Source organism: Sander lucioperca, chromosome 21 (genome assembly GCF_008315115.2).
Source record: "Sander lucioperca isolate FBNREF2018 chromosome 21, SLUC_FBN_1.2, whole genome shotgun sequence".
In the NCBI taxonomy this organism is placed as follows: Eukaryota; Metazoa; Chordata; class Actinopteri; order Perciformes; family Percidae; genus Sander; species Sander lucioperca.
This window is the reverse complement of record NC_050193.1, coordinates 20,575,555-20,597,549: the sequence shown is the minus strand read 5'-3', so window position 1 is coordinate 20,597,549 and position 21,995 is coordinate 20,575,555. Positions and strand designations below refer to the sequence as shown.

At 50.4% G+C, this 21,995-nt stretch overlaps 1 protein-coding gene and 1 long non-coding RNA gene across 5 annotated transcripts in view; one reads left to right on the top strand and one right to left on the bottom strand.

Moving 5' to 3' along the window:
* The first annotated feature begins 15,057 nt into the window (after nt 1-15,057).
* On the top strand, nt 15,058-17,108 carry LOC118494097. Its single transcript, XR_004896153.1, has 2 exons — nt 15,058-16,256; nt 16,908-17,108. It is a non-coding gene; the product is annotated as an uncharacterized LOC118494097 (long non-coding RNA).
* The window catches only part of LOC116035209 (globoside alpha-1,3-N-acetylgalactosaminyltransferase 1-like), a 28,554-nt gene continuing 23,217 nt past the window's right edge, over nt 16,659-21,995 (bottom strand). For all 4 annotated transcript variants that reach the window (XM_035996553.1, XM_031278186.2, XM_035996555.1 and 1 more), the window contains 3 exons: nt 19,813-20,008; nt 17,482-17,701; nt 16,659-17,373 (listed from right to left, as the gene is read on the bottom strand). In XM_035996553.1, coding sequence (XP_035852446.1) covers nt 17,232-17,373; nt 17,482-17,701; nt 19,813-20,008 — 558 coding nt within the window. In that variant the 3' untranslated portion in view covers nt 16,659-17,231. The remainder of the gene's footprint in view (nt 17,374-17,481; nt 17,702-19,812; nt 20,009-21,995) is intronic.

Genomic DNA, 21,995 nt, shown 5'->3' with positions numbered 1-21,995 from the left:
CTCTGTCTCCTCTCTTCTGTCTCCTCTCTCCTCCTCTCTCTGTCTCCTCTCTCTGTCTCCTCTCTCTGTCTCCTCTCTCTGTCTCCTCTCTCTGTCTCCTCTCTCCTGTCTCCTCTCTCTTCTCNCTCCTCTCTTCTGTCTCCTCTCTCCTGTCTCCTCTCTTCTGTCTCCTCTCTTCTGTCTCCTCTCTCCTGTCTCCTCTCTCTGTCTCCTCTCTCCTGTCTCCTCTCTCCTGTCTCCTCTCTTCTGTCTCCTCTCTCCTGTCTCCTCTCTCTGTCTCCTCTCTCCTGTCTCCTCTCTTCTGTCTCCTCTCTCTCTTGTCTCCTCTCGTCTCCTCTCTCCTGTCTCCTCTCTTCTGTCTCCTCTCTCGTCTCCTCTCTCCTGTCTCCTCTCTCCTGTCTCCTCTCTCCGTCTCCTCTCTCCTGTCTCCTCTCTCTGTCTCCTCTCTCTGTCTCCTCTCTCCTGTCTCCTCTCTCTGTCTCCTCTCTCTGTCTCCTCTCTCCTGTCTCCTCTCTCCTGTCTCCTCTCTCTGTCTCCTCTCTCCTGTCTCCTCTCTCTGTCTCCTCTCTCCTGTCTCCTCTCTCCTGTCTCCTCTCTTCTGTCTCCTCTCTCGTCTCCTCTCTTCTGTCTCCTCTCTCCTGTCTCCTCTCTCTCGTCTCCTCTCTCCTCTCTCCTGTCTCCTCTCTTCTGTCTCCTCTCTCCTCTCTCTTGTCTCCTCTCTCTCGTCTCCTCTCCTCTGTCTCCTCTCTCCTCTCTCCTGTCTCCTCTCTCTGTCTCCTCTCTCCTGTCTCCTCTCTCTGTCTCCTCTCTCTCTGTCTCCTCTCTCTGTCTCCTCTCTCCTGTCTCCTCTCTCTGTCTCCTCTCTCCTGTCTCCTCTCTCTGTCTCCTCTCTCCTGTCTCCTCTCTCTGTCTCCTCTCTCTGTCTCCTCTCTCCTGTCTCCTCTCTCTGTCTCCTCTCTCCTGTCTCCTCTCTCCTGTCTCCTCTCTCTGTCTCCTCTCTCTGTCTCCTCTCTCCTGTCTCCTCTCTCTGTCTCCTCTCTCTGTCTCCTCTCTCCTGTCTCCTCTCTCTGTCTCCTCTCTCTGTCTCCTCTCTCCTGTCTCCTCTCTCCTGTCTCCTCTCTCTGTCTCCTCTCTCTGTCTCCTCTCTCCTGTCTCCTCTCTCTGTCTCCTCTCTCCTGTCTCCTCTCTCTGTCTCCTCTCTCTGTCTCCTCTCTCCTGTCTCCTCTCTCCTGTCTCCTCTCTCTGTCTCCTCTCTCTCTGTCTCCTCTCTCTGTCTCCTCTCTCCTGTCTCCTCTCTCTGTCTCCTCTCTCCTGTCTCCTCTCTCTGTCTCCTCTCTCCTGTCTCCTCTCTCTGTCTCCTCTCTCCTGTCTCCTCTCTCTCTGTCTCCTCTCTCTGTCTCCTCTCTCTGTCTCCTCTCTCTGTCTCCTCTCTCTCTGTCTCCTCTCTCCTGTCTCCTCTCTCTCTGTCTCCTCTCTCTGTCTCCTCTCTCTCTGTCTCCTCTCTCTGTCTCCTCTCTCCTGTCTCCTCTCTCTGTCTCCTCTCTCTGTCTCCTCTCTCCTGTCTCCTCTCTCTGTCTCCTCTCTCTGTCTCCTCTCTCTGTCTCCTCTCTCTCTGTCTCCTCTCTCCTGTCTCCTCTCTCTCTCTCCTGTCTCCTCTCTCTGTCTCCTCTCTCCTGTCTCCTCTCTTCTGTCTCCTCTCTCTCGTCTCCTCTCTACTGTCTCCTCTCTCCTGTCTCCTCTCTCCTGTCTCCTCTCTCTCGTCTCCTCTCTCCTGTCTCCTCTCTCCTCTCTCCTGTCTCCTCTCTCCTGTCTCCTCTCTCCTGTCTCCTCTCTCTTGTCTCCTCTCTCCTGTCTCCTCTCTTCTGTCTCCTCTCTCATGTCTCCTCTCTCCTCTCTCTGTCTCCTCTCTCCTGTCTCCTCTCTCTGTCTCCTCTCTCTGTCTCCTCGTCTCCTCTCTCTGTCTCCTCTCTCATGTCTCCTCTCTTCTGTCTCCTCTCTCCTGTCTCCTCTCTTCTGTCTCCTCTCTCCTGTCTCCTCTCTCCTCTCTCCTCTCTCTTGTCTCCTCTCTCTGTCTCCTCTCTCTGTCTCCTCTCTCCTGTCTCCTCTCTCTGTCTCCTCTCTCTGTCTCCTCTCTCTGTCTCCTCTCTCCTGTCTCCTCTCTCTGTCTCCTCTCTCTGTCTCCTCTCTCCTGTCTCCTCTCTCTGTCTCCTCTCTCCTCTCTCCTGTCTCCTCTCTCTGTCTCCTCTCTCTGTCTCCTCTCTTCTGTCTCCTCTCTCTCTTGTCTCCTCTCGTCTCCTCTCTTCTGTCTCCTCTCTCGTCTCCTCTCTTCTGTCTCCTCTCTCCTGTCTCCTCTCTCTCTTGTCTCCTCTCGTCTCCTCTCTCCTGTCTCCTCTCTTCTGTCTCCTCTCTCCTCTCTCTTGTCTCCTCTCTCATGTCTCCTCTCTCCTGTCTCCTCTCTCCTCTCTCCTGTCTCCTCTCTCTGTCTCCTCTCTCTTGTCTCCTCTCGTCTCCTCTCTCCTGTCTCCTCTCTCTGTCTCCTCTCTCTGTCTCCTCTCTCCTGTCTCCTCTCTCTGTCTCCTCTCTCTCTGTCTCCTCTCTCTGTCTCCTCTCTCCTGTCTCCTCTCTCTGTCTCCTCTCTCTCTGTCTCCTCTCTCTGTCTCCTCTCTCCTGTCTCCTCTCTCTGTCTCCTCTCTCTCGTCTCCTCTCTCCTGTCTCCTCTCTTCTGTCTCCTCTCTCCTGTCTCCTCTCTTCTGTCTCCTCTCTCCTCTCTCCTGTCTCCTCTCTCTCGTCTCCTCTCTCCTGTCTCCTCTCTCCTCTCTCCTGTCTCCTCTCTTCTGTCTCCTCTCTCCTGTCTCCTCTCTCTCGTCTCCTCTCTCCTGTCTCCTCTCTCCTCTCTCCTGTCTCCTCTCTTCTGTCTCCTCTCTCTTGTCTCCTCTCTCCTGTCTCCTCTCTCCTGTCTCCTCTCTCCTGTCTCCTCTCTCTTGTCTCCTCTCTCCTGTCTCCTCTCTTCTGTCTCCTCTCTTCTGTCTCCTCTCTCCTGTCTCCTCTCTTCTGTCTCCTCTCTCCTGTCTCCTCTCTCCTGTCTCCTCTCTCCTGTCTCCTCTCTCTCGTCTCCTCTCTCTTGTCTCCTCTCTCTGTCTCCTCTCTCCTGTCTCCTCTCTCTGTCTCCTCTCTCTGTCTCCTCTCTCCTGTCTCCTCTCTCTGTCTCCTCTCTCCTGTCTCCTCTCTTCTGTCTCCTCTCTCCTGTCTCCTCTCTTCTGTCTCCTCTCTCCTGTCTCCTCTCTCCTGTCTCCTCTCTCCTGTCTCCTCTCTTCTGTCTCCTCTCTCCTGTCTCCTCTCTCCTGTCTCCTCTCTCCTGTCTCCTCTCTCCTGTCTCCTCTCTTCTGTCTCCTCTCTCCTGTCTCCTCTCTCTCGTCTCCTCTCTCCTGTCTCCTCTCTCATGTCTCCTCTCTCCTGTCTCCTCTCTCTTGTCTCCTCTCTCCTGTCTCCTCTCTCTCGTCTCCTCTCTCCTGTCTCCTCTCTCCTGTCTCCTCTCTCTCGTCTCCTCTCTCATGTCTCCTCTCTCATGTCTCCTCTCTCCTGTCTCCTCTCTCTTGTCTCCTCTCTTCTGTCTCCTCTCTCGTCTCCTCTCTCCTGTCTCCTCTCTCATGTCTCCTCTCTTCTGTCTCCTGTCTCCTCTCTCTTGTCTCCTCTCTCCTGTCTCCTCTCTCTCGTCTCCTCTCTCCTGTCTCCTCTCTCGTCTCCTCTCTCCTGTCTCCTCTCTCCTCTCTCTCGTCTCCTCTCTCTCGTCTCCTCTCTCCTGTCTCCTCTCTCCTGTCTCCTCTCTCTTGTCTCCTCTCTCCTCTCCTGTCTCCTCTCTCTTGTCTCCTCTCTCCTGTCTCCTCTCTCGTCTCCTCTCTCATGTCTCCTCTCTCTCGTCTCCTCTCTCTCGTCTCCTCTCTCGTCTCCTCTCTCATGTCTCCTCTCTCCTCTCTCCTCTCTTCTGTCTCCTCTCTCTCGTCTCCTCTCTCTTGTCTCCTCTCTCATGTCTCCTCTCTCCTGTCTCCTCTCTCCTCTCTCCTCTTGCGTCCTCTCTTCCTCCTGCTCCTCTCTCCTGTCTCCTCTCTCTCGTCTCCTCTCTCTGTCTCCTCTCTCCTGTCTCCTCTCTTCTGTCTCCTCTCTCCTGTCTCCTCTCTCCTGTCTCCTCTCTTCTGTCTCCTCTCTCTCGTCTCCTCTCTCTTGTCTCCTCTCTCCTGTCTCCTCTCTTCTGTCTCCTCTCTTCTGTCTCCTCTCTCTCGTCTCCTCTCCTCTGTCTCCTCTCTCCTCTCTCCTGTCTCCTCTCTTCTGTCTCCTCTCTCCTGTCTCCTCTCTCCTGTCTCCTCTCTTCTGTCTCCTCTCTTCTGTCTCCTCTCTCCTGTCTCCTCTCTTCTGTCTCCTCTCTCCTGTCTCCTCTCTTCTGTCTCCTCTCTCCTGTCTCCTCTCTCATGTCTCCTCTCTCCTGTCTCCTCTCTTCTGTCTCCTCTCTCCTGTCTCCTCTCTTCTGTCTCCTCTCTCTTGTCTCCTCTCTCCTGTCTCCTCTCTTCTGTCTCCTCTCTCCTCTCTCCTGTCTCCTCTCTCTCGTCTCCTCTCCTCTGTCTCCTCTCTCCTGTCTCCTCTCTCTGTCTCCTCTCTCCTGTCTCCTCTCTCTGTCTCCTCTCTCCTCTCTCTCCTCTCTCTGTCTCCTCTCTCTGTCTCCTCTCTCTGTCTCCTCTCTCCTGTCTCCTCTCTCTGTCTCCTCTCTCTGTCTCCTCTCTCTGTCTCCTCTCTCTGTCTCCTCTCTCCTCTCTCCTGTCTCCTCTCTCTCTCCTGTCTCCTCTCTCTGTCTCCTCTCTCTGTCTCCTCTCTCCTCTCTCTGTCTCCTCTCTCTGTCTCCTCTCTCTCTGTCTCCTCTCTCCTGTCTCCTCTCTCTGTCTCCTCTCTCCTGTCTCCTCTCTCTGTCTCCTCTCTCTGTCTCCTCTCTCTCTGTCTCCTCTCTCCTGTCTCCTCTCTCTGTCTCCTCTCTCTGTCTCCTCTCTCCTGTCTCCTCTCTCTGTCTCCTCTCTCCTGTCTCCTCTCTCTGTCTCCTCTCTCTGTCTCCTCTCTCCTGTCTCCTCTCTCTGTCTCCTCTCTCCTGTCTCCTCTCTCCTGTCTCCTCTCTCTGTCTCCTCTCTCCTGTCTCCTCTCTCCTGTCTCCTCTCTCCTGTCTCCTCTCTCTGTCTCCTCTCTCTCTGTCTCCTCTCCGTCTCGTCTCCATCCTCGTCTCCTCTCTCTGTCTCCTCTCTCGTTCCCCTCTCTGTCTCCTGGCTCTCTCTCGTCTCCTCTCTCTGTCTCCTCGCTCCTGTCTCCTGACTCCGCTCTTCTGTCTTTCCTCTCCTCGCCTGTCTCCTCTCTCCTGTCTGCCTCTCTTCTGTCCCCTCTCTCTCGTACTCCTCTTGGCTCGTGTCTCGTCTCTCTCTCTGGCTCCTCTCTCCTCTCTCCTGTCATCCTCTCACTGTCTCCGCTCTCTCTGTGCCCTCCTCTCGTCTCCTCTCATCTGTCCGCCTCATCTGCATGTCTCTCTCTCTGTCCCTCCTCTCTCATTTCTCTGTCTCCTGCTCCTCTCTCCTGTCTCCTCTCTCCGCGTCGCCTCTCTCCTTAGTCTCCTCTCTTCTGTCTCCTCTCGTACCTGGTCTCTCTCTCATGTCTCCTCTCGTCTGTCTCCTGTCTCGTCCGCCTCGTCTCTCTCTCTCTCCTGCTCTCTCATGTTCGTCCTCTCTCTCGTCTCCTCTCTCTCGTCTCGTCCGTCTCATGTCTCCTCTCTCCTGTCTCCTCTCTCCTGTCTACCTCGCTCCTGTCGCCTCTCTCAGTCTCCTCTCTCGTGTCTCCATCGCCTCCTGTCTCCTCTCTCTGTCGCCTCTCTCTCATGTCTCCTCTCTCGTCTCTTCTCCGCTCCATCGCTGTCTCCTCTCTCATGTCTCCTCTCTCTCTTGTCTCCTCTCGTGCGTCCTCTCTCTCGTCTCCTCTCTCTCTGTCTCCTCTCTGTCTCCTCTCTCTCTTGTCTCCTCTCGTTCTCGTCTCTCTCTGTCTCAGCTCTCTTCCGGTCTCCTCGCTCTCTGTCTCCTCTCCTCTGTCTCCTCTCTCCTCCTCCGTCTCCTCTCTTCTGTCCTCCTCTCTCCTGTCTCCGTCTCTCCTGTCTCCTCTCTCATGTCTCCTCTCCATCTGTACTCCTCCTCTCGTCTCGTCTCGTCTCCTCTCTCTGTCTCCTCTCTTCTGTCTCCTCTCTCCTCGTGCTCTCTCATGTCTCCGCTCTCCTGTCTCCTCTCTTCTGTCTCCTCTCTCGTCTCCTCTCTTCTGTCTCCTCTCTCATGTCTCCTCTCCTTCTGTCTCCTCTCTCTGTCTCCTCTCTCCTGTCTCCTCCCTCTTGTCTCCTCTCTCCGTCTCCTCTCCGTCTCCTCTCCTCTGTCTCCTCTCTCCTCTCTCCTCTCTCCTCTCTCTGTCTCCTCTCTCCTCTCTCTGTCTCCTCTCTCCTGTCTCCTCTCTCTTGTCTCCTCTCTCCGCTCCTGTCTCCTCTCTCTCTGTCTCCTCTCTCTGTCTCCTCCTCCGTCTCCTCTCTCGTCTCCTCTCTCTCGTCTCCTCTCCTCCTCGTCTCCTCTCCGCTCTCGTCTCCTCTCTCTGTCTCCTCTCTCCTCTCTCGTCTCCTTCTCTCTGTCTCCTCTCTCCTTCTCCTCTCTCTCGTCTCCTCTCCTCGTCTCCTCTCTCTGTCTCCTCTCTCTGCTCTTCCTCTCCTCTCTCTTCTCCCTCTCTCTCTGTCTCCTCTCTCGTCTCCTCCTCTCTCCTCTCTGCCCTCGCTCATGTCTCCTCTCTCTGTCTCCTCTCTCATGTCTCCTCTTCTGTCTCCTCCTCCTGTCTCCTCTCTCTGTCTCCCTCTCCTGTCCCCTCCTCCTCTCTCCTCTCTCCTGTCTCCTCGCTCGTCTCCTGCTCTCCTCTCTCCTGTCTCCTCTCTCCTCGTCTCCTCTCTCCTGTCTCCTCTCTCGTCTTCCTCTCTCTGTCTCCCTCTCTCTGTCTCCTCTCTCCTGTCTCCTCTCTCATGTCTCCTCTCTCCTGTCTCCTCTCTCTGTCTCCTCTCTCTGTCTCCTCTCTCTCTCCCTCTCTCCTGTCTCCTCTCTCTCTGTCTCCTCTCTCATGTCTCCTCTCTCATCTCCTCTCTCTGTCTCCTCTCTTGTCTCCTCTCTCTGTCTCCCTCGTCTCATGTCTCCTCTCTCTGTCTCCTCTCTTCGTCTCCTCTCTCTGTCTCCTCTCTCCGTCTCCTCTCTTCTGTCTCCTCTCTCTCTGTCTCCCCTCTCCTGTCTCCTCTCTCCTGTCTCCTCTCTCTGTCTCCTCTCTCTGTCTCCTCTCTCTGTCTCCTCTCTCCTTCTGTCTCCTCTCGCTCTGTCTCCTCTCTCTGTCTCCTCTCGTCCCTCTCTCCTGTCTCCTCTCTCCTGTCTCCTCTCTTCTGTCTCCTCTCTCTCTTGTCTCCTCTCTCTGTTCCTCTCTCTCGTCTCCTCTCCTGTCTCCTCTCTCCTGTCTCCTCTCTTCTGTCTCCTCTCTCCTGTCTCCTCTCGTCTCCTCTCTCCTGTCTCCTCTCTCGTCTCCTCTCTCGTCTCCCTCTCTCTGTCTCCCTCTCTGTCTCCTCTCTCTCTGTCTCCTCTCTCTGTCTCCTCTCTCCTTCTCCTCTCTCTGTCTCCTCTCTCCTGTCTCTCTCTCCTCTCTCATCTCTCTCTGTCTCCTCTCTCCTGTCTCCTCTCTCCTGTCTCCTCTTCCTGTCTCCTCTCTCCTGTCTCCTCTCTCTCTCTTCCTGTCTCCTCTCTCTGTCTCCTCTCCTCTCCTCTCTCCTGTCTCCTCTCTCTGTCTCCTCTCTCTCGTCTCCTCTCTCCTGTCTCCTCTCTCTCCTCGTCTCCTCTCTCCTGTCTCCTCTCTCTGTCTCCTCTCTCCTGTCTCCTCTCTCTTGTCTCCTCTCGTCTCCTCTCTCCTGCTCCTCTCTCTGTCTCCTCTCTCGTCTCCTCTCTCTGTCTCCTCCTCTCTCTGTCTCCTCTCTCTCGTCTCCTCTCTCCTGTCTCCTCTCTCTGTCTCCTCTCTCGTCTCCTCTCCTCTGTCTCCTCTCTCCTCTCTCCTGTCTCCTCTCTCTTCTCCTCTCTCCTCTCTCCTGTCTCCTCTCTCTGTCTCTCTCTCTCCTCCTCTCCTGTCTCCTCTCTCGTCTCCTCTCTCTGCTCCTCTCTCTGTCTCCTCTCTCCTCTCCTCTCTCTGTCTCCTCTCTCCTGTCTCCTCTCTCTGTCTCCTCTCTCTCTCTCCTCTCTCTGTCTCCTCTCTCTCTGTCTCCTCTCTCGTCTCCTCTCTCCTGTCTCCTCTCTCCTTCTCCTCTCTCTGTCTCCTCTCTCCTGTCTCCTCTCTCTGTCTCCTCTCTCTGTCTCCTCTCTCTGTCTCTCTCTCGTCTCCTCTCTCCTGTCTCCCTCTCTCTCTGTCTCCTCTCTCTCGTCTCCTCTCTCTGTCTCTTCTCTCCTGTCTCCTCTCTCTCCTGTCTCCTCTCTCTCTGTCTCCTCTCTCCTCTCTCCCCTCTCCTCTCTCCTGTCTCCTCTCTCCTGTCTCCTCTCTCCTGTCTCCTCTCTTCTGTCTCCTCTCTCTCGTCTCCTCTCTCCTGTCTCCTCTCTCATGTCTCCTCTCTCCTGTCTCCTCTCTTCTGTCTCCTCTCTCCTCTCTTCTGTCTCCTCTCTCCTGTCTCCTCTCCTCTGTCTCCTCTCTCCTCTCTCCTCTCTCCTCTCTCTCTGTCTCCTCTCTCTGTCTCCTCTCTCTGTCTCCTCTCTCCTGTCTCCTCTCTCCTGTCTCCTCTCTCATGTCTCCTCTCTCTCTGCTCCTCTCTCTGTCTCCTCTCTCCTGTCTCCTCTCTCTGTCTCCTCTCTCCTGTCTCCTCTCTCTCTGTCTCCTCTCTCCTCCTTCTCCTCTCTCCTGTCTCCTCTCTCATGTCTCCTCTCTCCTGTCTCCTCTCTTCTGTCTCCTCTCTCTCCTCTCCTCTCTCCTGTCTCCTCTCTCCTGTCTCCTCTCTCTCCTCTCTCTTGTCTCCTCTCTCATGTCTCCTCTCTCCTGTCTCCTCTCTTCTGTCTCCTCTCTCTCTTGTCTCCTCTCTCATGTCTCCTCTCTCTGTCTCCTCTCTCTCTTGTCTCCTCTCGTCTCCTCTCTCCTGTCTCCTCTCTTCTGTCTCCTCTCTCGTCTCCTCTCTTCTGTCTCCTCTCTCCTGTCTCCTCTCTCTCTTGTCTCCTCTCGTCTCCTCTCTCCTGTCTCCTCTCTCTGTCTCCTCTCTCCTGTCTCCTCTCTCCTGTCTCCTCTCTCTGTCCTCCTCTCTTCTGTCTCCTCTCTCCTGTCTCCTCTCTCTGTCTCCTCTCTTCTGTCTCCTCTCTCATGTCTCCTCTCTTCTGTCTCCTCTCTCTTGTCTCCTCTCTCCTGTCTCCTCTCTTCTGTCTCCTCTCTCTCGTCTCCTCTCTCCTGTCTCCTCTCTTCTGTCTCCTCTCTCGTCTCCTCTCTTCTGTCTCCTCTCTCCTGTCTCCTCTCTTCTGTCTCCTCTCTCGTCTCCTCTCTCCTGTCTCCTCTCTCCTGTCTCCTCTCTCTCTTGTCTCCTCTCGTCTCCTCTCTCCTGTCTCCTCTCTTCTGTCTCCTCTCTCCTCTCTCCTGTCTCCTCTCTCTGTCTCCTCTCTCGTCTCCTCTCTCTCTGTCTCCTCTCTCTGTCTCCTCTCTTCTGTCTCCTCTCTCCTGTCTCCTCTCTCCTGTCTCCTCTCTCCTGTCTCCTCTCTCTCCTCTCCTCTCTTCTGTCTCATCTCTCTCCTGTCTCCTCTCGTCTCCTCTCTCCTGTCTCCTCTCTCATGTCTCCTCTCTCTCGTCTCCTCTCTCCTCTCTCCTGTCTCCTCTCTCGTATCCTCTCTCCTGTCTCCTCTCTCTGTCTCCTCTCTCCTGTCTCCTCTCTTCTGTCTCCTCTCTTCTGTCTCCTCTCTCCTGTCTCCTCTCTCGTCTCCTCTCTCCTGTCTCCTCTCTCATGTCTCCTCTCTCCTGTCTCCTCTCTCCTGTCTCCTCTCTCTTGTCTCCTCTCTCCTGTCTCCTCTCTCTCGTCTCCTCTCTCCTGTCTCCTCTCTCGTCTCCTCTCTCCTGTCTCCTCTCTCCTCTCTCTCGTCTCCTCTCTCTCGTCTCCTCTCTCATGTCTCCTCTCTCCTGTCTCCTCTCTCTTGTCTCCTCTCTCCTGTCTCCTCTCTCTCGTCTCCTCTCTCCTGTCTCCTCTCTCGTCTCCTCTCTCCTGTCTCCTCTCTCTCGTCTCCTCTCTCTCGTCTCCTCTCTCGTCTCCTCTCTCCTGTCTCCTCTCTTCTGTCTCCTCTCTTCTGTCTCCTCTCTCTGTCTCCTCTCTCTGTCTCCTCTCTCTGTCTCCTCTCTCTGTCTCCTCTCTCTCTGTCTCCTCTCTCTCGTCTCCTCTCTCTGTCTCCTCTCTCGTCTCCTCTCTCCTGTCTCCTCTCTCTGTCTCCTCTCTCTCTCGTCCTCTCTCTCGTCTCCTCTCTCTTGTCTCCTCTCTCTTGTCTCCTCTCTCCTGTCTCCTCTCTTCTGTCTCCTCTCTCTCGTCTCCTCTCCTCTGTCTCCTCTCTCCTCTCTCCTGTCTCCTCTCTTCTGTCTCCTCTCTCCTGTCTCCTCTCTCCTGTCTCCTCTCTCCTGTCTCCTCTCTCTCGTCTCCTCTCTCTTGTCTCCTCTCTCCTGTCTCCTCTCTTCTGTCTCCTCTCTTCTGTCTCCTCTCTCCTGTCTCCTCTCTTCTGTCTCCTCTCTCCTGTCTCCTCTCTCATGTCTCCTCTCTCCTGTCTCCTCTCTTCTGTCTCCTCTCTCTCCTCTCCTCTCTTCTGTCTCCTCTCTCATGTCTCCTCTCTTCTGTCTCCTCTCTCATGTCTCCTCTCTCCTGTCTCCTCTCTCTTGTCTCCTCTCTCCTGTCTCCTCTCTCCTGTCTCCTCTCTCTTGTCTCCTCTCTCCTCTCTCCTGTCTCCTCTCTCCTGTCTCCTCTCTCATGTCTCCTCTCTCATGTCTCCTCTCTCCTGTCTCCTCTCTCCTGTCTCCTCTCTCATGTCTCCTCTCTCTTGTCTCCTCTCTCTTGTCTCCTCTCTTCTGTCTCCTCTCTCATGTCTCCTCTCTCCTGTCTCCTCTCTCTTGTCTCCTCTCTCCTCTCTCCTCTCTTCTGTCTCCTCTCTCTTGTCTCCTCTCTCCTCTCTCCTGTCTCCTCTCTCCTGTCTCCTCTCTCATGTCTCCTCTCTCATGTCTCCTCTCTCCTCTCTTCTGTCTCCTCTCTCCTGTCTCCTCTCTCTTGTCTCCTCTCTCCTGTCTCCTCTCTTCTGTCTCCTCTCTCTTGTCTCCTCTCTCCTGTCTCCTCTCTCCTGTCTCCTCTCTCCTGTCTCCTCTCTCCTGTCTCCTCTCTCTCGTCTCCTCTCTCCTGTCTCCTCTCTCATGTCTCCTCTCTTCTGTCTCCTGTCTCCTCTCTCTTGTCTCCTCTCTCATGTCTCCTCTCTTCTGTCTCCTCTCTCCTCTCTTCTGTCTCCTCTCTTCTGTCTCCTCTCTCTCTTGTCTCCTCTCGTCTCCTCTCTCCTGTCTCCTCTCTTCTGTCTCCTCTCTCGTCTCCTCTCTCCTGTCTCCTCTCTCTCGTCTCCTCTCTCCTCTTTCCTGTCTCCTCTCTTCTGTCTCCTCTCTCCTGTCTCCTCTCTCTTGTCTCCTCTCTCCTCTCTCCTGTCTCCTCTCTCTTGTCTCCTCTCTCCTCTCTCCTGTCTCCTCTCTCCTGTCTCCTCTCTCCTGTCTCCTCTCTCCTCTCTCTCGTCTCCTCTCTCCTGTCTCCTCTCTCTCGTCTCCTCTCTCCTGTCTCCTCTCTCCTGTCTCCTCTCTCCTGTCTCCTCTCTCATGTCTCCTCTCTCCTGTCTCCTCTCTCTCGTCTCCTCTCTCCTGTCTCCTCTCTCCTGTCTCCTCTCTCCTGTCTCCTCTCTCCTGTCTCCTCTCTCATGTCTCCTCTCTCCTGTCTCCTCTCTCTCGTCTCCTCTCTCATGTCTCCTCTCTCATGTCTCCTCTCTCATGTCTCCTCTCTCCTGTCTCCTCTCTCATGTCTCCTCTCTCCTGTCTCCTCTCTCCTGTCTCCTCTCTCTCGTCTCCTCTCTCATGTCTCCTCTCTCATGTCTCCTCTCTCCTGTCTCCTCTCTCTTGTCTCCTCTCTCCTGTCTCCTCTCTCTTGTCTCCTCTCTCCTGTCTCCTCTCTCGTCTCCTCTCTCTCGTCTCCTCTCTCTCGTCTCCTCTCTCGTCTCCTCTCTCATGTCTCCTCTCTCCTGTCTCCTCTCTCTTGTCTCCTCTCTCCTCTCTCCTGTCTCCTCTCTCCTGTCTCCTCTCTCATGTCTCCTCTCTCCTGTCTCCTCTCTCCTGTCTCCTCTCTCATGTCTCCTCTCTCCTGTCTCCTGTCTCCTCTCTCATGTCTCCTCTCTCCTGTCTCCTCTCTCCTGTCTCCTCTCTCCTGTCTCCTCTCTCCTGTCTCCTCTCTCCTGTCTCCTCTCTCCTGTCTCCTCTCTCATGTCTCCTCTCTCTCGTCTCCTCTCTCCTGTCTCCTCTCTCATGTCTCCTCTCTTCTGTCTCCTCTTTCTCATCTCCTCTCTCCTGTCTCCTCTCTCCTGTCTCCTCTCTCATGTCTCCTCTCTTCTGTCTCCTCTCTCGTCTCCTCTCTCTTGTCTCCTCTCTCCTGTCTCCTCTCTCTCGTCTCCTCTCTCCTGTCTCCTCTCTCTCGTCTCCTCTCGTCTCCTCTCTTCTGTCTCCTCTCTCTCGTCTCCTCTCTCCTGTCTTCTCTCTCTCGTCTCCTCTCGTCTCCTCTCTCTCTCGTCTCCTCCCTCATGTCTCCTCTCTCCTCTCTTCTGTCTCCTCTCTCCTGTCTCCTCTCTCATGTCTCCTCTCTTCTGTCTCCTCTCTCCTGTCTCCTCTCTTCTCTCTCCTCTCTCTTGTCTTCTCTCTCCTCTCTCCTCTCTTCTGTCTCCTCTCTCATGTCTCCTCTCTCCTCTCTTCTGTCTCCTCTCTCCTGTCTCCTCTCTTCTGTCTCCTCTCTCATGTCTCCTCTCTCCTGTCTCCTCTCTCTCCTCTCTCATGTCTCCTCTCTCTTGTCTCCTCTCTCCTGTCTCCTCTTTTCTGTCTCCTCTCTCTCGTCTCCTCTGTCTCTCGTAGTGTAGAGCCAGTGCCGGTGCTGGAAGGACTGGTCAAGGCTCGATTGAGGATTGAACATGCTTACTACCAGATGATGGACAATCTGCTGGTTTTCAGTCGTCTGTGGGCTGTAAGGGGAGTGTTATGCTCTGTGGGGGAGGATGGGGAGTTGGTGGTTAGTTTTTGATTGGAAAAAGTTTGTATTCATAGTATTTTGTTTCAATTTTTTTTTGTTCAGTCTTTGTTGCTTTTGTCTTGTTTTGTGTATGTTGCTTTCTGTGATTGTGAATCTTATCTGAAAATGGTCCAATAAAGGGACTTTGAAAACCAAAAACCTCCTCTCCTGTCTCCTCTCTCTCTCGTCTCCTCTCTTGTCTCCTCTCCTGTCTCCTGTGTCTTGTCTGCATGGACTGCTGTAAAGCCTTTGTCATCATCTGTGCCTGCATTGTATTTTAGGATGCTTACTGTCAGCTGGCCGGGGACAGCAGCTGGAAATGAGCCGTAGAGGCTAAAGCTGTTCCTTTTACTGTATAGTTAATTACACATTATAATAAATCTAAGTACATGTAGCTTTCCTGCTCGCTGTCAAACAATCACAGAAGAACAGATGTGTTAAACGTTTCTACAGTAAAGCCTTGTAATAATAATCCTGTTTCTTTAATAAGGTCTGCATGTGTCTCCCCAATAACAACATGAAGCATTTGATTTTGACGAGTCACTACCCAGAACGTAGACGAGTCCTCACAATGTTCATCATCATCATCATCATCTCTCGAATCTCAAACTCATTTCCAAGCCGCTTGCTTTGCTACAAATACTTGGTTGCATTCAAAAAGCAGGTTGACAAACCAAAAGACCTTTGTTTTCAGAGCTGGTTAAGGCTTTTGGTTTAGAAATGAATATCTCCTGCTGCTGTTTCCCAGCCCCTAAAACACAGACATTTGGAAAGAGTTTGGCTTTAAAGCAGCCATATTCTGCTCATTTTCAGGTTCATAATTGTATTTTAAGGTTGTACCAGAATAGGTTTACATGGTTTAATTTTCAAAAAACACCATATTGTTGTTGTACTGCACCGCTCTCTCTCACTGCTGCAGAGCAGGTTGTTTTGCAGTCTGCATCAATAATGCAAAAAAAGCATAAAAAACCTTTGAAAAAAGTGACAAAACCTCAATAGCAGCCACAACAATGCCGAAGAAAAACGGCCAAAACTTTAAAAAAAAGTCAATGTACAAATATATGGGAAGATGATATTTCTACTTCTGTTTTTCTGATTGTTTTGACATTTTCTTTTGAAGATTATTTGAAGGTTTCTTTTGCTAAATGTCTGAGTTTCAGGCTACATCCACACTGCTACGTTTCTGATGATTTAGTTTGAATGTTATGCCTTCACATATCACAACATTTGACTTCATTTCTATCAACTTTACAGAAACAGAATCAATAGTTGGAAATCTGAAACCAAGGATTATTTTATTTCGGTATTGGAACACAAACATCTGAGAGGAAGACAGACAGTCACAGCCCTTAAATTAAGCATTATCATCATGTTGGGCAAATTATAGACAAAACAACAACAACAGTCCTGCAGAGTTCATCCAACATCTTCACAGTAATTAAAAGGGAAAGTTTAAAATAGCAGCTACTTAGCTTAGCATAAAGACTGAAAACAAGGGAAACAGCCTAACCTGAAACTTTTCTTACCCGGAGTGTTTAAATAAGCAGAGTTGAGTCTGTCCTCCCCTGAACCCCCCAACCTGTTTGTTCCAGCATCATTCTGACTTATATTTAGGTTTGTAGTGGCGGCGCCCTCTAGTGCCGTAGTAGTTCTGACGGGAGCAAAGCAGGAAGTAAGGTGAGGAAGTATAAGACCACCAAACGTAAGGAGGCAGGTTGGGGGGTGGACAAACAAACACAGGACGTCCCCCAGGAGACCGGGGTTCATGTCCCGTTTGATGTCCCAACTCTCGTGTAAATCCAACATTTACTTTTGGAAATTAACCAGCTTTGACATTTGATGTGATTTACATCCATGACGCAGTTATGTGCTCATTTTAGTAGTTTAGACCACCTAAACACCAAGTCATCACCGAGAACAGAGTGTATCGACACCAAGACTTTGCGGGGTTGAGACGGAGACTTTGCGGGGTTGAGACGGAGACTTTGCGGGGTTGAGACGGAGACTTTGCGGGGTTGAGACGGAGACTTTGAGGGGTTGAGACGGAGACTTTGAGGGGTTGACCAGACCAGTGCCAGAGAGCCAGAGCTTCTTCTTCTGTCACCTACATTGATGTTGAGAGTGTGTGTTAAGGGGGGCAGGGAGAGGGGGACAGACCTTCAACAAGTGGCATTGTGTGCAGTCTCGAACACTGGTTTCCCGTTACTCATTTTAAGCCGATCCCTGATGTTTTACTCACCTTAAGTATTTTCCTGCCTAAAACTAAAACAGTTTTAAACAGCAACCTTTTTATTAAATAAAAATGCATTCTCATGAACAGGTTCATATGATATCGCACGAAAACTTATGCAAAACATTTCTATTAGAGGGTAGGAATAAACCTCGGATACGGCCGGATGGAGGAGTGGTTCAAGAGTGCATTGGCTGTAAGAAGATAGACGTTAAGAGAAAAGAAGCTTCGGGTCGTCGGTGAAACGCAGGAGGGAAATGGACAGCCTGAGTTTTAGAGTGAAAGGTTGAGAAGCAGCACACAGACAGAGAGCCTGTTTTCCCTTTGTCTGCGCCCTCAGCACGGCGATGTGAAACAGAAATCAACAGATAAAGTTACCGCCAGGTAAACAATGCCATGACGCAGTACGTACACAAGGCAAGCGAGCGGATGCATTTGATTTTTACAGGAAAGAGTTAAAATATTCAGCTTTGTAAAGATCAGTTTCTTCGATGTGCCAAATGACTTAAATCCTATGTAACATAATTACTAGCATGCTAGCTATCCTGCTAACGCTAAAATATCAAGTAAAATACGCCTCTCTAACATGTTTTCAACAGTGCAGGAAAAGCTGGAAGCCTCAAAGTGAACTCTGGCTTTTAAAACTAGGGCTGGGTATCGCCAATGGTTTCCTAAATCGATTCTGAATCACCATGTTTTGATTTTAGTATGTTTCTGATTGGATATCAGTCAGGTTAGGGGAACTTCAGTTACAAAACCAGTCTATCTTGGATATAAAAGAGATTCTCAGAGAATTTATCTAACTATAAAGCGACGGTGCTCAAACTTCTCCATTCATACGGTTTACTTCACACTTGACGGGCGTATTGCTACCTATTGGTGCAGTGTCAACACGCGACACGTTTAATATTAATGAACTGTGAAACTGAGGTGATTGCAGCTGTTGTACGTCAGTATGATAACATTGAGACAGCCGTACTTAAACGCTGACTGTCAGCAATGAATGATCAACACGCAATATCGCTGACGAAGAGATGACGTCTTGTCCAAGCAAGAACTTCTGTTGTCATTTCTTTTTTATAAAAGTGGAATCAAAAAAGTATTGGTATCGGAGTAACAGTATTGGTATTGGTACCGGTATCTAAAGTTTTTGAACAATACCGAGCCCTACATTTCACAAGTCTCTTTATAAATTCAGGAATGAGCGGCCAGACCGACCATCAAACCAAGGAACAGAGAAGATGAGACTACAACACACACACACACACACACACACACACAGAGGGAGTGTGACTTCATTCTGCAGCTGCAGCTAAGGATTTGTGTCTGTGTCGAGCACTGGACCAAACTCAGAGATAATTGTTCCCATCAGTCACTTAGACCCAGAAACATGTTGGTCCAGGTTGCGACCAAAGTTTTCCTTTAAAAGGTTTACCCCTGGCGTCCACACTGCTGCCCACATTTGGTTTGAAAACTCTGGGGTTGATTCATAGTCTGGACCAATACACGACACAAAAATGCGGGAAAAAAGCGTCAAAACCTTGCTTTGCAAAGATAAAGGAGAATGAAGTCACACAGCCTCTGTGAGTGTCAGTCGGTTCGGTCCAGTTTAGTCTGGTTCAGTTTGGTTTGCTCCGCCTCTCAGACGTTGGGTCGGATATCAGCGTAGTTCTTGATAACTCCAGAAAATCTGATGGTTTTAACTTCGGGGTTTCTGGCTTTGAAGTCCTGCCAAAGATACTCCGGAGACAAAACCTTGCTGGGTTTATTGATCCACATGTACCTGAACACACAGGAGACAGGAAGTACAGTCAGGAGACAGGAAGTACAGTCAGTTAAATAAATGAAATAATAACATGAAGCTATAACTGAATAATAGAACCTGTCCTACCTGTTGAGGTGACTCTCTTCCTGCCAGGCGGCCTCGATGCCGTTCTTGGCGTCCTCCTCGAAATTGAAGCGGCAGGTGCTGGCGAGCAGGTAAACTTCCTCCAGGATGCCTCCGAACGCACCCCCGCAATAGTAGAAGTCGCCCTCGCCGTCAGCCACATAGGCTTTGGACGCCGACCGACGCTCGTATGGGAACTTGCTGCGATTGTCCAGGTAGTAACCTGAATATACAAGTCACAACGAAATGGATATAATATATATAAAAAACACACGAATGTAAACTACATTTTTTTTTAAATAAAACAATTATAAAGAACATACAGTGGCTTGCATAAGTTTACACATATCTCACGATTGGCATGGGGGTACTTTCCATAAGATCATCTCTCAATGTAAATCAGACCAGCTATTAGGCTAACTGACATAAAACCATGTTAATCTCTAGGTATGGTGAAGGCTATGTGATGATGTGGGGTATGGTGAAGGGTATGTGATGATGTGGGGGTATGGTGAAGGGTATGTGATGATGTGGGGTATGGTGAAGGGTATGTGATGATGTGGGGGTATGGTGAAGGGTATGTGATGATGTGGGGGTATGGTGAAGGGTATGTGATGATGTGGGGTATGGTGAAGGGTATGTGATGATGTGGGGGTATGGTGAAGGGTATGTGATGATGTGGGGTATGGTGAAGGGTATGTGATGATGTGGGGTATGGTGAAGGGTATGTGATGATGTGGGGTATGGTGAAGGGTATGTGATGATGTGGGGTATGGTGAAGGGTATGTGATGATGTGGGGTATGGTGAAGGGTATGTGATGATGTGGGGGTATGGTGAAGGGTATGTGATGATGTGGGGTATGGTGAAGGGTATGTGATGATGTGGGGTATGGTGAAGGGTATGTGATGATGTGGGGGTATGGTGAAGGGTATGTGATGATGTGGGGTATGGTGAAGGGTATGTGATGATGTGGGGGTATGGTGAAGGGTATGTGATGATGTGGGGGTATGGTGAAGGGTATGTGATGATGTGGGGGTATGGTGAAGGGTATGTGATGATGTGGGGTATGGTGAAGGGTATGTGATGATGTGGGGTATGGTGAAGGGTATGTGATGATGTGGGGGTATGGTGAAGGGTATGTGATGATGTGGGGTATGGTGAAGGGTATGTGATGATGTGGGGTATGGTGAAGGGTATGTGATGATGTGGGGGTATGGTGAAGGGTATGTGATGATGTGGGGTATGGTGAAGGGTATGTGATGATGTGGGGTATGGTGAAGGGTATGTGATGATGTGGGGTATGGTGAAGGGTATGTGATGATGTGGGGTATGGTGAAGGGTATGTGATGATGTGGGGTATGGTGAAGGGTATGTGATGATGTGGGGGTATGGTGAAGGGTATGTGATGATGTGGGGTATGGTGAAGGGTATGTGATGATGTGGGGTATGGTGAAGGGTATGTGATGATGTGGGGGTATGGTGAAGGGTATGTGATGATGTGGGGTATGGTGAAGGGTATGTGATGATGTGGGGGTATGGTGAAGGGTATGTGATGATGTGGGGTATGGTGAAGGGTATGTGATGATGTGGGGGTATGGTGAAGGGTATGTGATGATGTGGGGTATGGTGAAGGGTATGTGATGATGTGGGGGTATGGTGAATCGTATGTGATGATGTGGGGTATGATGAAGGGTATGTGATGATGTGGGGTATGGTGAAGGGTATGTGATGATGTGGGGGTATGGTGAAGGGTATGTGATGATGTGGGGGTATGGTGAATCGTATGTGATGATGTGGGGTATGATGAAGGGTATGTGATGATGTGGGGTATGGTGAAGGGTATGTGATGATGTGGGGGTATGGTGAAGGGTATGTGATGATGTGGGGGTATGGTGAATCGTATGTGATGATGTGGGGTATGATGAAGGGTATGTGATGATGTGGGGGCCAAGGGAACTTTATCAGGATGCATAGTATCCTGGATCCATGAAATAACTGGCCTTTAAAAATAAAAGTCTGCCTTCCTCTAAGGGAATTTAACATAGGGGTGTACTGACTTATGTCCCCTGTATTTTAAGGAAGAACATGTATTTATTTACGATACATTATTCATTCACAAAGAAAATTTGTGTCCTTAAATGTTGGCATTAAGATCAATTTCCAAAAGATGTTTTTTTATTCCTCTTTTTAGTCAACTTTAGCATGGGTGTGTACACTTATGCAAGCAACTGTATATAAAAACATAACAATATCAATGTATAAAATATGTGAAACAAAAAAAATATAAATAATGAAATATGAAATATGAAAAAAATATACAAAAAACGGCTCACCTGGATGTATGACGGCGACCAGTCCACCCAGCGACTCGGTCCCCCAGCGGTCGTGGAACTTCGAGTCCACGTCCAGACAGAAGATGTAGTCGCTATTTTTACGGAGCTGCTCGTCTATCAGCTTCTGGATCAGCTCCATCCTTCGGGCGGAGATCTCCTGCCAACGCTTCGAGCTGGGCACCAAACGCACCGTCAGCTGCAGCGGGAAAAAAACACGCAGCAGGGATCAAACCTCCGAACAACAACACACAGCGGGCATCAAACAACAAGGCAGGGCCGTTTGGTTGTTTTTTCCCCCCACCATAGACATGCATGCTGGGTAACTAGGACTTCAGTTGAAAATTAGCCGTCTGGCTAACACTGGTGCATTTGCAGAAATGTTGATTAATGTGCATTGTCCTAACAAAATAAATAAATCTAAAATAGGCAATACACTTATCCACGCCCACATACATACGTGTACACCCACAAATATACACACACACACACACACACGCACATTTCCCCAAAACAAGTAGTCCAGCTAACAGTCACACTCAGTAACTATCACATTATAAATAACCCACAATCTAAAACCTGTTCATACAGTACATTTTTTATAGAAAAACAATTATAAAACACAACAGGAATATTGTTAAACAGTGCAAGAATAATACAGTTACTTTCCAGTACTTTCCTAACCCTAACCCTAGCTGAACAACTGCTAGAGAGGCCAGCTGGACAGGAAGAGGCTGGGACCGTTTGGGTTTTTATGATACTGTTAAAAAACAATGGCAGTGCCTAAACGGTGCCTGAACCAAGACTTTAAAAAAAGAAGAGCACAAAACGACAGTCGATGACATTAAAGCGTAACTCTCGCCAAAATGCAACCTAGGGTCTTTTTGTGAATGTCAAAATCACTATTTTTAAAACACTAAGAAGGCTCAACACAACATGAAACTTTGCTCCAAGTATCACCAGGGGCTCTACACATGAGCTCAGCATTGACAACAGTGTTTGTGTTGGCAGAGTTTACTAAGCGGAAACGAGCGGAAACAGTTGTTGAGCAGCAGCTCCAGCAGCCATCTTGTCAGTCAAAAAGTGTCGATCTCTGAATGCGAATGAACAGACTCCATAGGAGGAAATGTCATTCTTATATGAGGCTCCTTTTTCAACTACAAGGTCAATATTGTGTTTCACTAACGACAAAACAACTAATTATCCGTGCATTTATACGGAACTAAGCTTTAGGAGCTTTCCATCTTTACTCTCCTCCCCGTTACGTTGTCTCTCCTCTCCGTTACGTTGACTCTCCTCCCTGTTACGTTGACTCTCCTCCCTGTTACGTTGACTCTCCTCCCTGTTACGTTGACTCTCCTCCCTGTTACGTTGACTCTCTTGTCTGTTACGTTGACTCTCCTCTGTTACGTTGACTCTCGTCTGTTACGTTGACTCTCTTGTCTGTTACGCTCCCTGTTACGTTGACTCTCCTCCCTGTTACGTTGACTCTCTTCCCTGTTACGTTGACTCTCCTCCCTGTTACGTTGACTCTCCTCCCTGTTACGTTGACTCTCCTCCCTGTTACGTTGACTCTCTTGTCTGTTACGTTGACTCTCCTCTGTTACGTTGACTCTCCTCTGTTACGTTGACTCTCTTGTCTGTTACGTTGACTCTCTTGTCTGTTACGTTGACTCTCCTCTGTTACGTTGACTCTCGTCTGTTACGTTGACTCTCCTCTCCGTTACGTTGACTCTCCTCTCTGTTACGTTGACTCTCTTGTCTGTTACGCTCCCTGTTACGTTGACTCTCCTCCCTGTTACGTTGACTCTCTTCCCTGTTACGTTGACTCTCCTCCCTGTTACGTTGACTCTCCTCCCTGTTACGTTGACTCTCCTCCCTGTTACGTTGACTCTCCTCCCTGTTACGTTGACTCTCTTGTCTGTTACGTTGACTCTCCTCTGTTACGTTGACTCTCCTCTGTTACGTTGACTCTCTTGTCTGTTACGTTGACTCTCTTGTCTGTTACGTTGACTCTCCTCTGTTACGTTGACTCTCGTCTGTTACGTTGACTCTCCTCTCCGTTACGTTGACTCTCCTCTCTGTTACGTTGACTCTCTTGTCTGTTACGCTCCCTGTTACGTTGACTCTCCTCCCTGTTACGTTGACTCTCTTCCCTGTTACGTTGACTCTCCTCCCTGTTACGT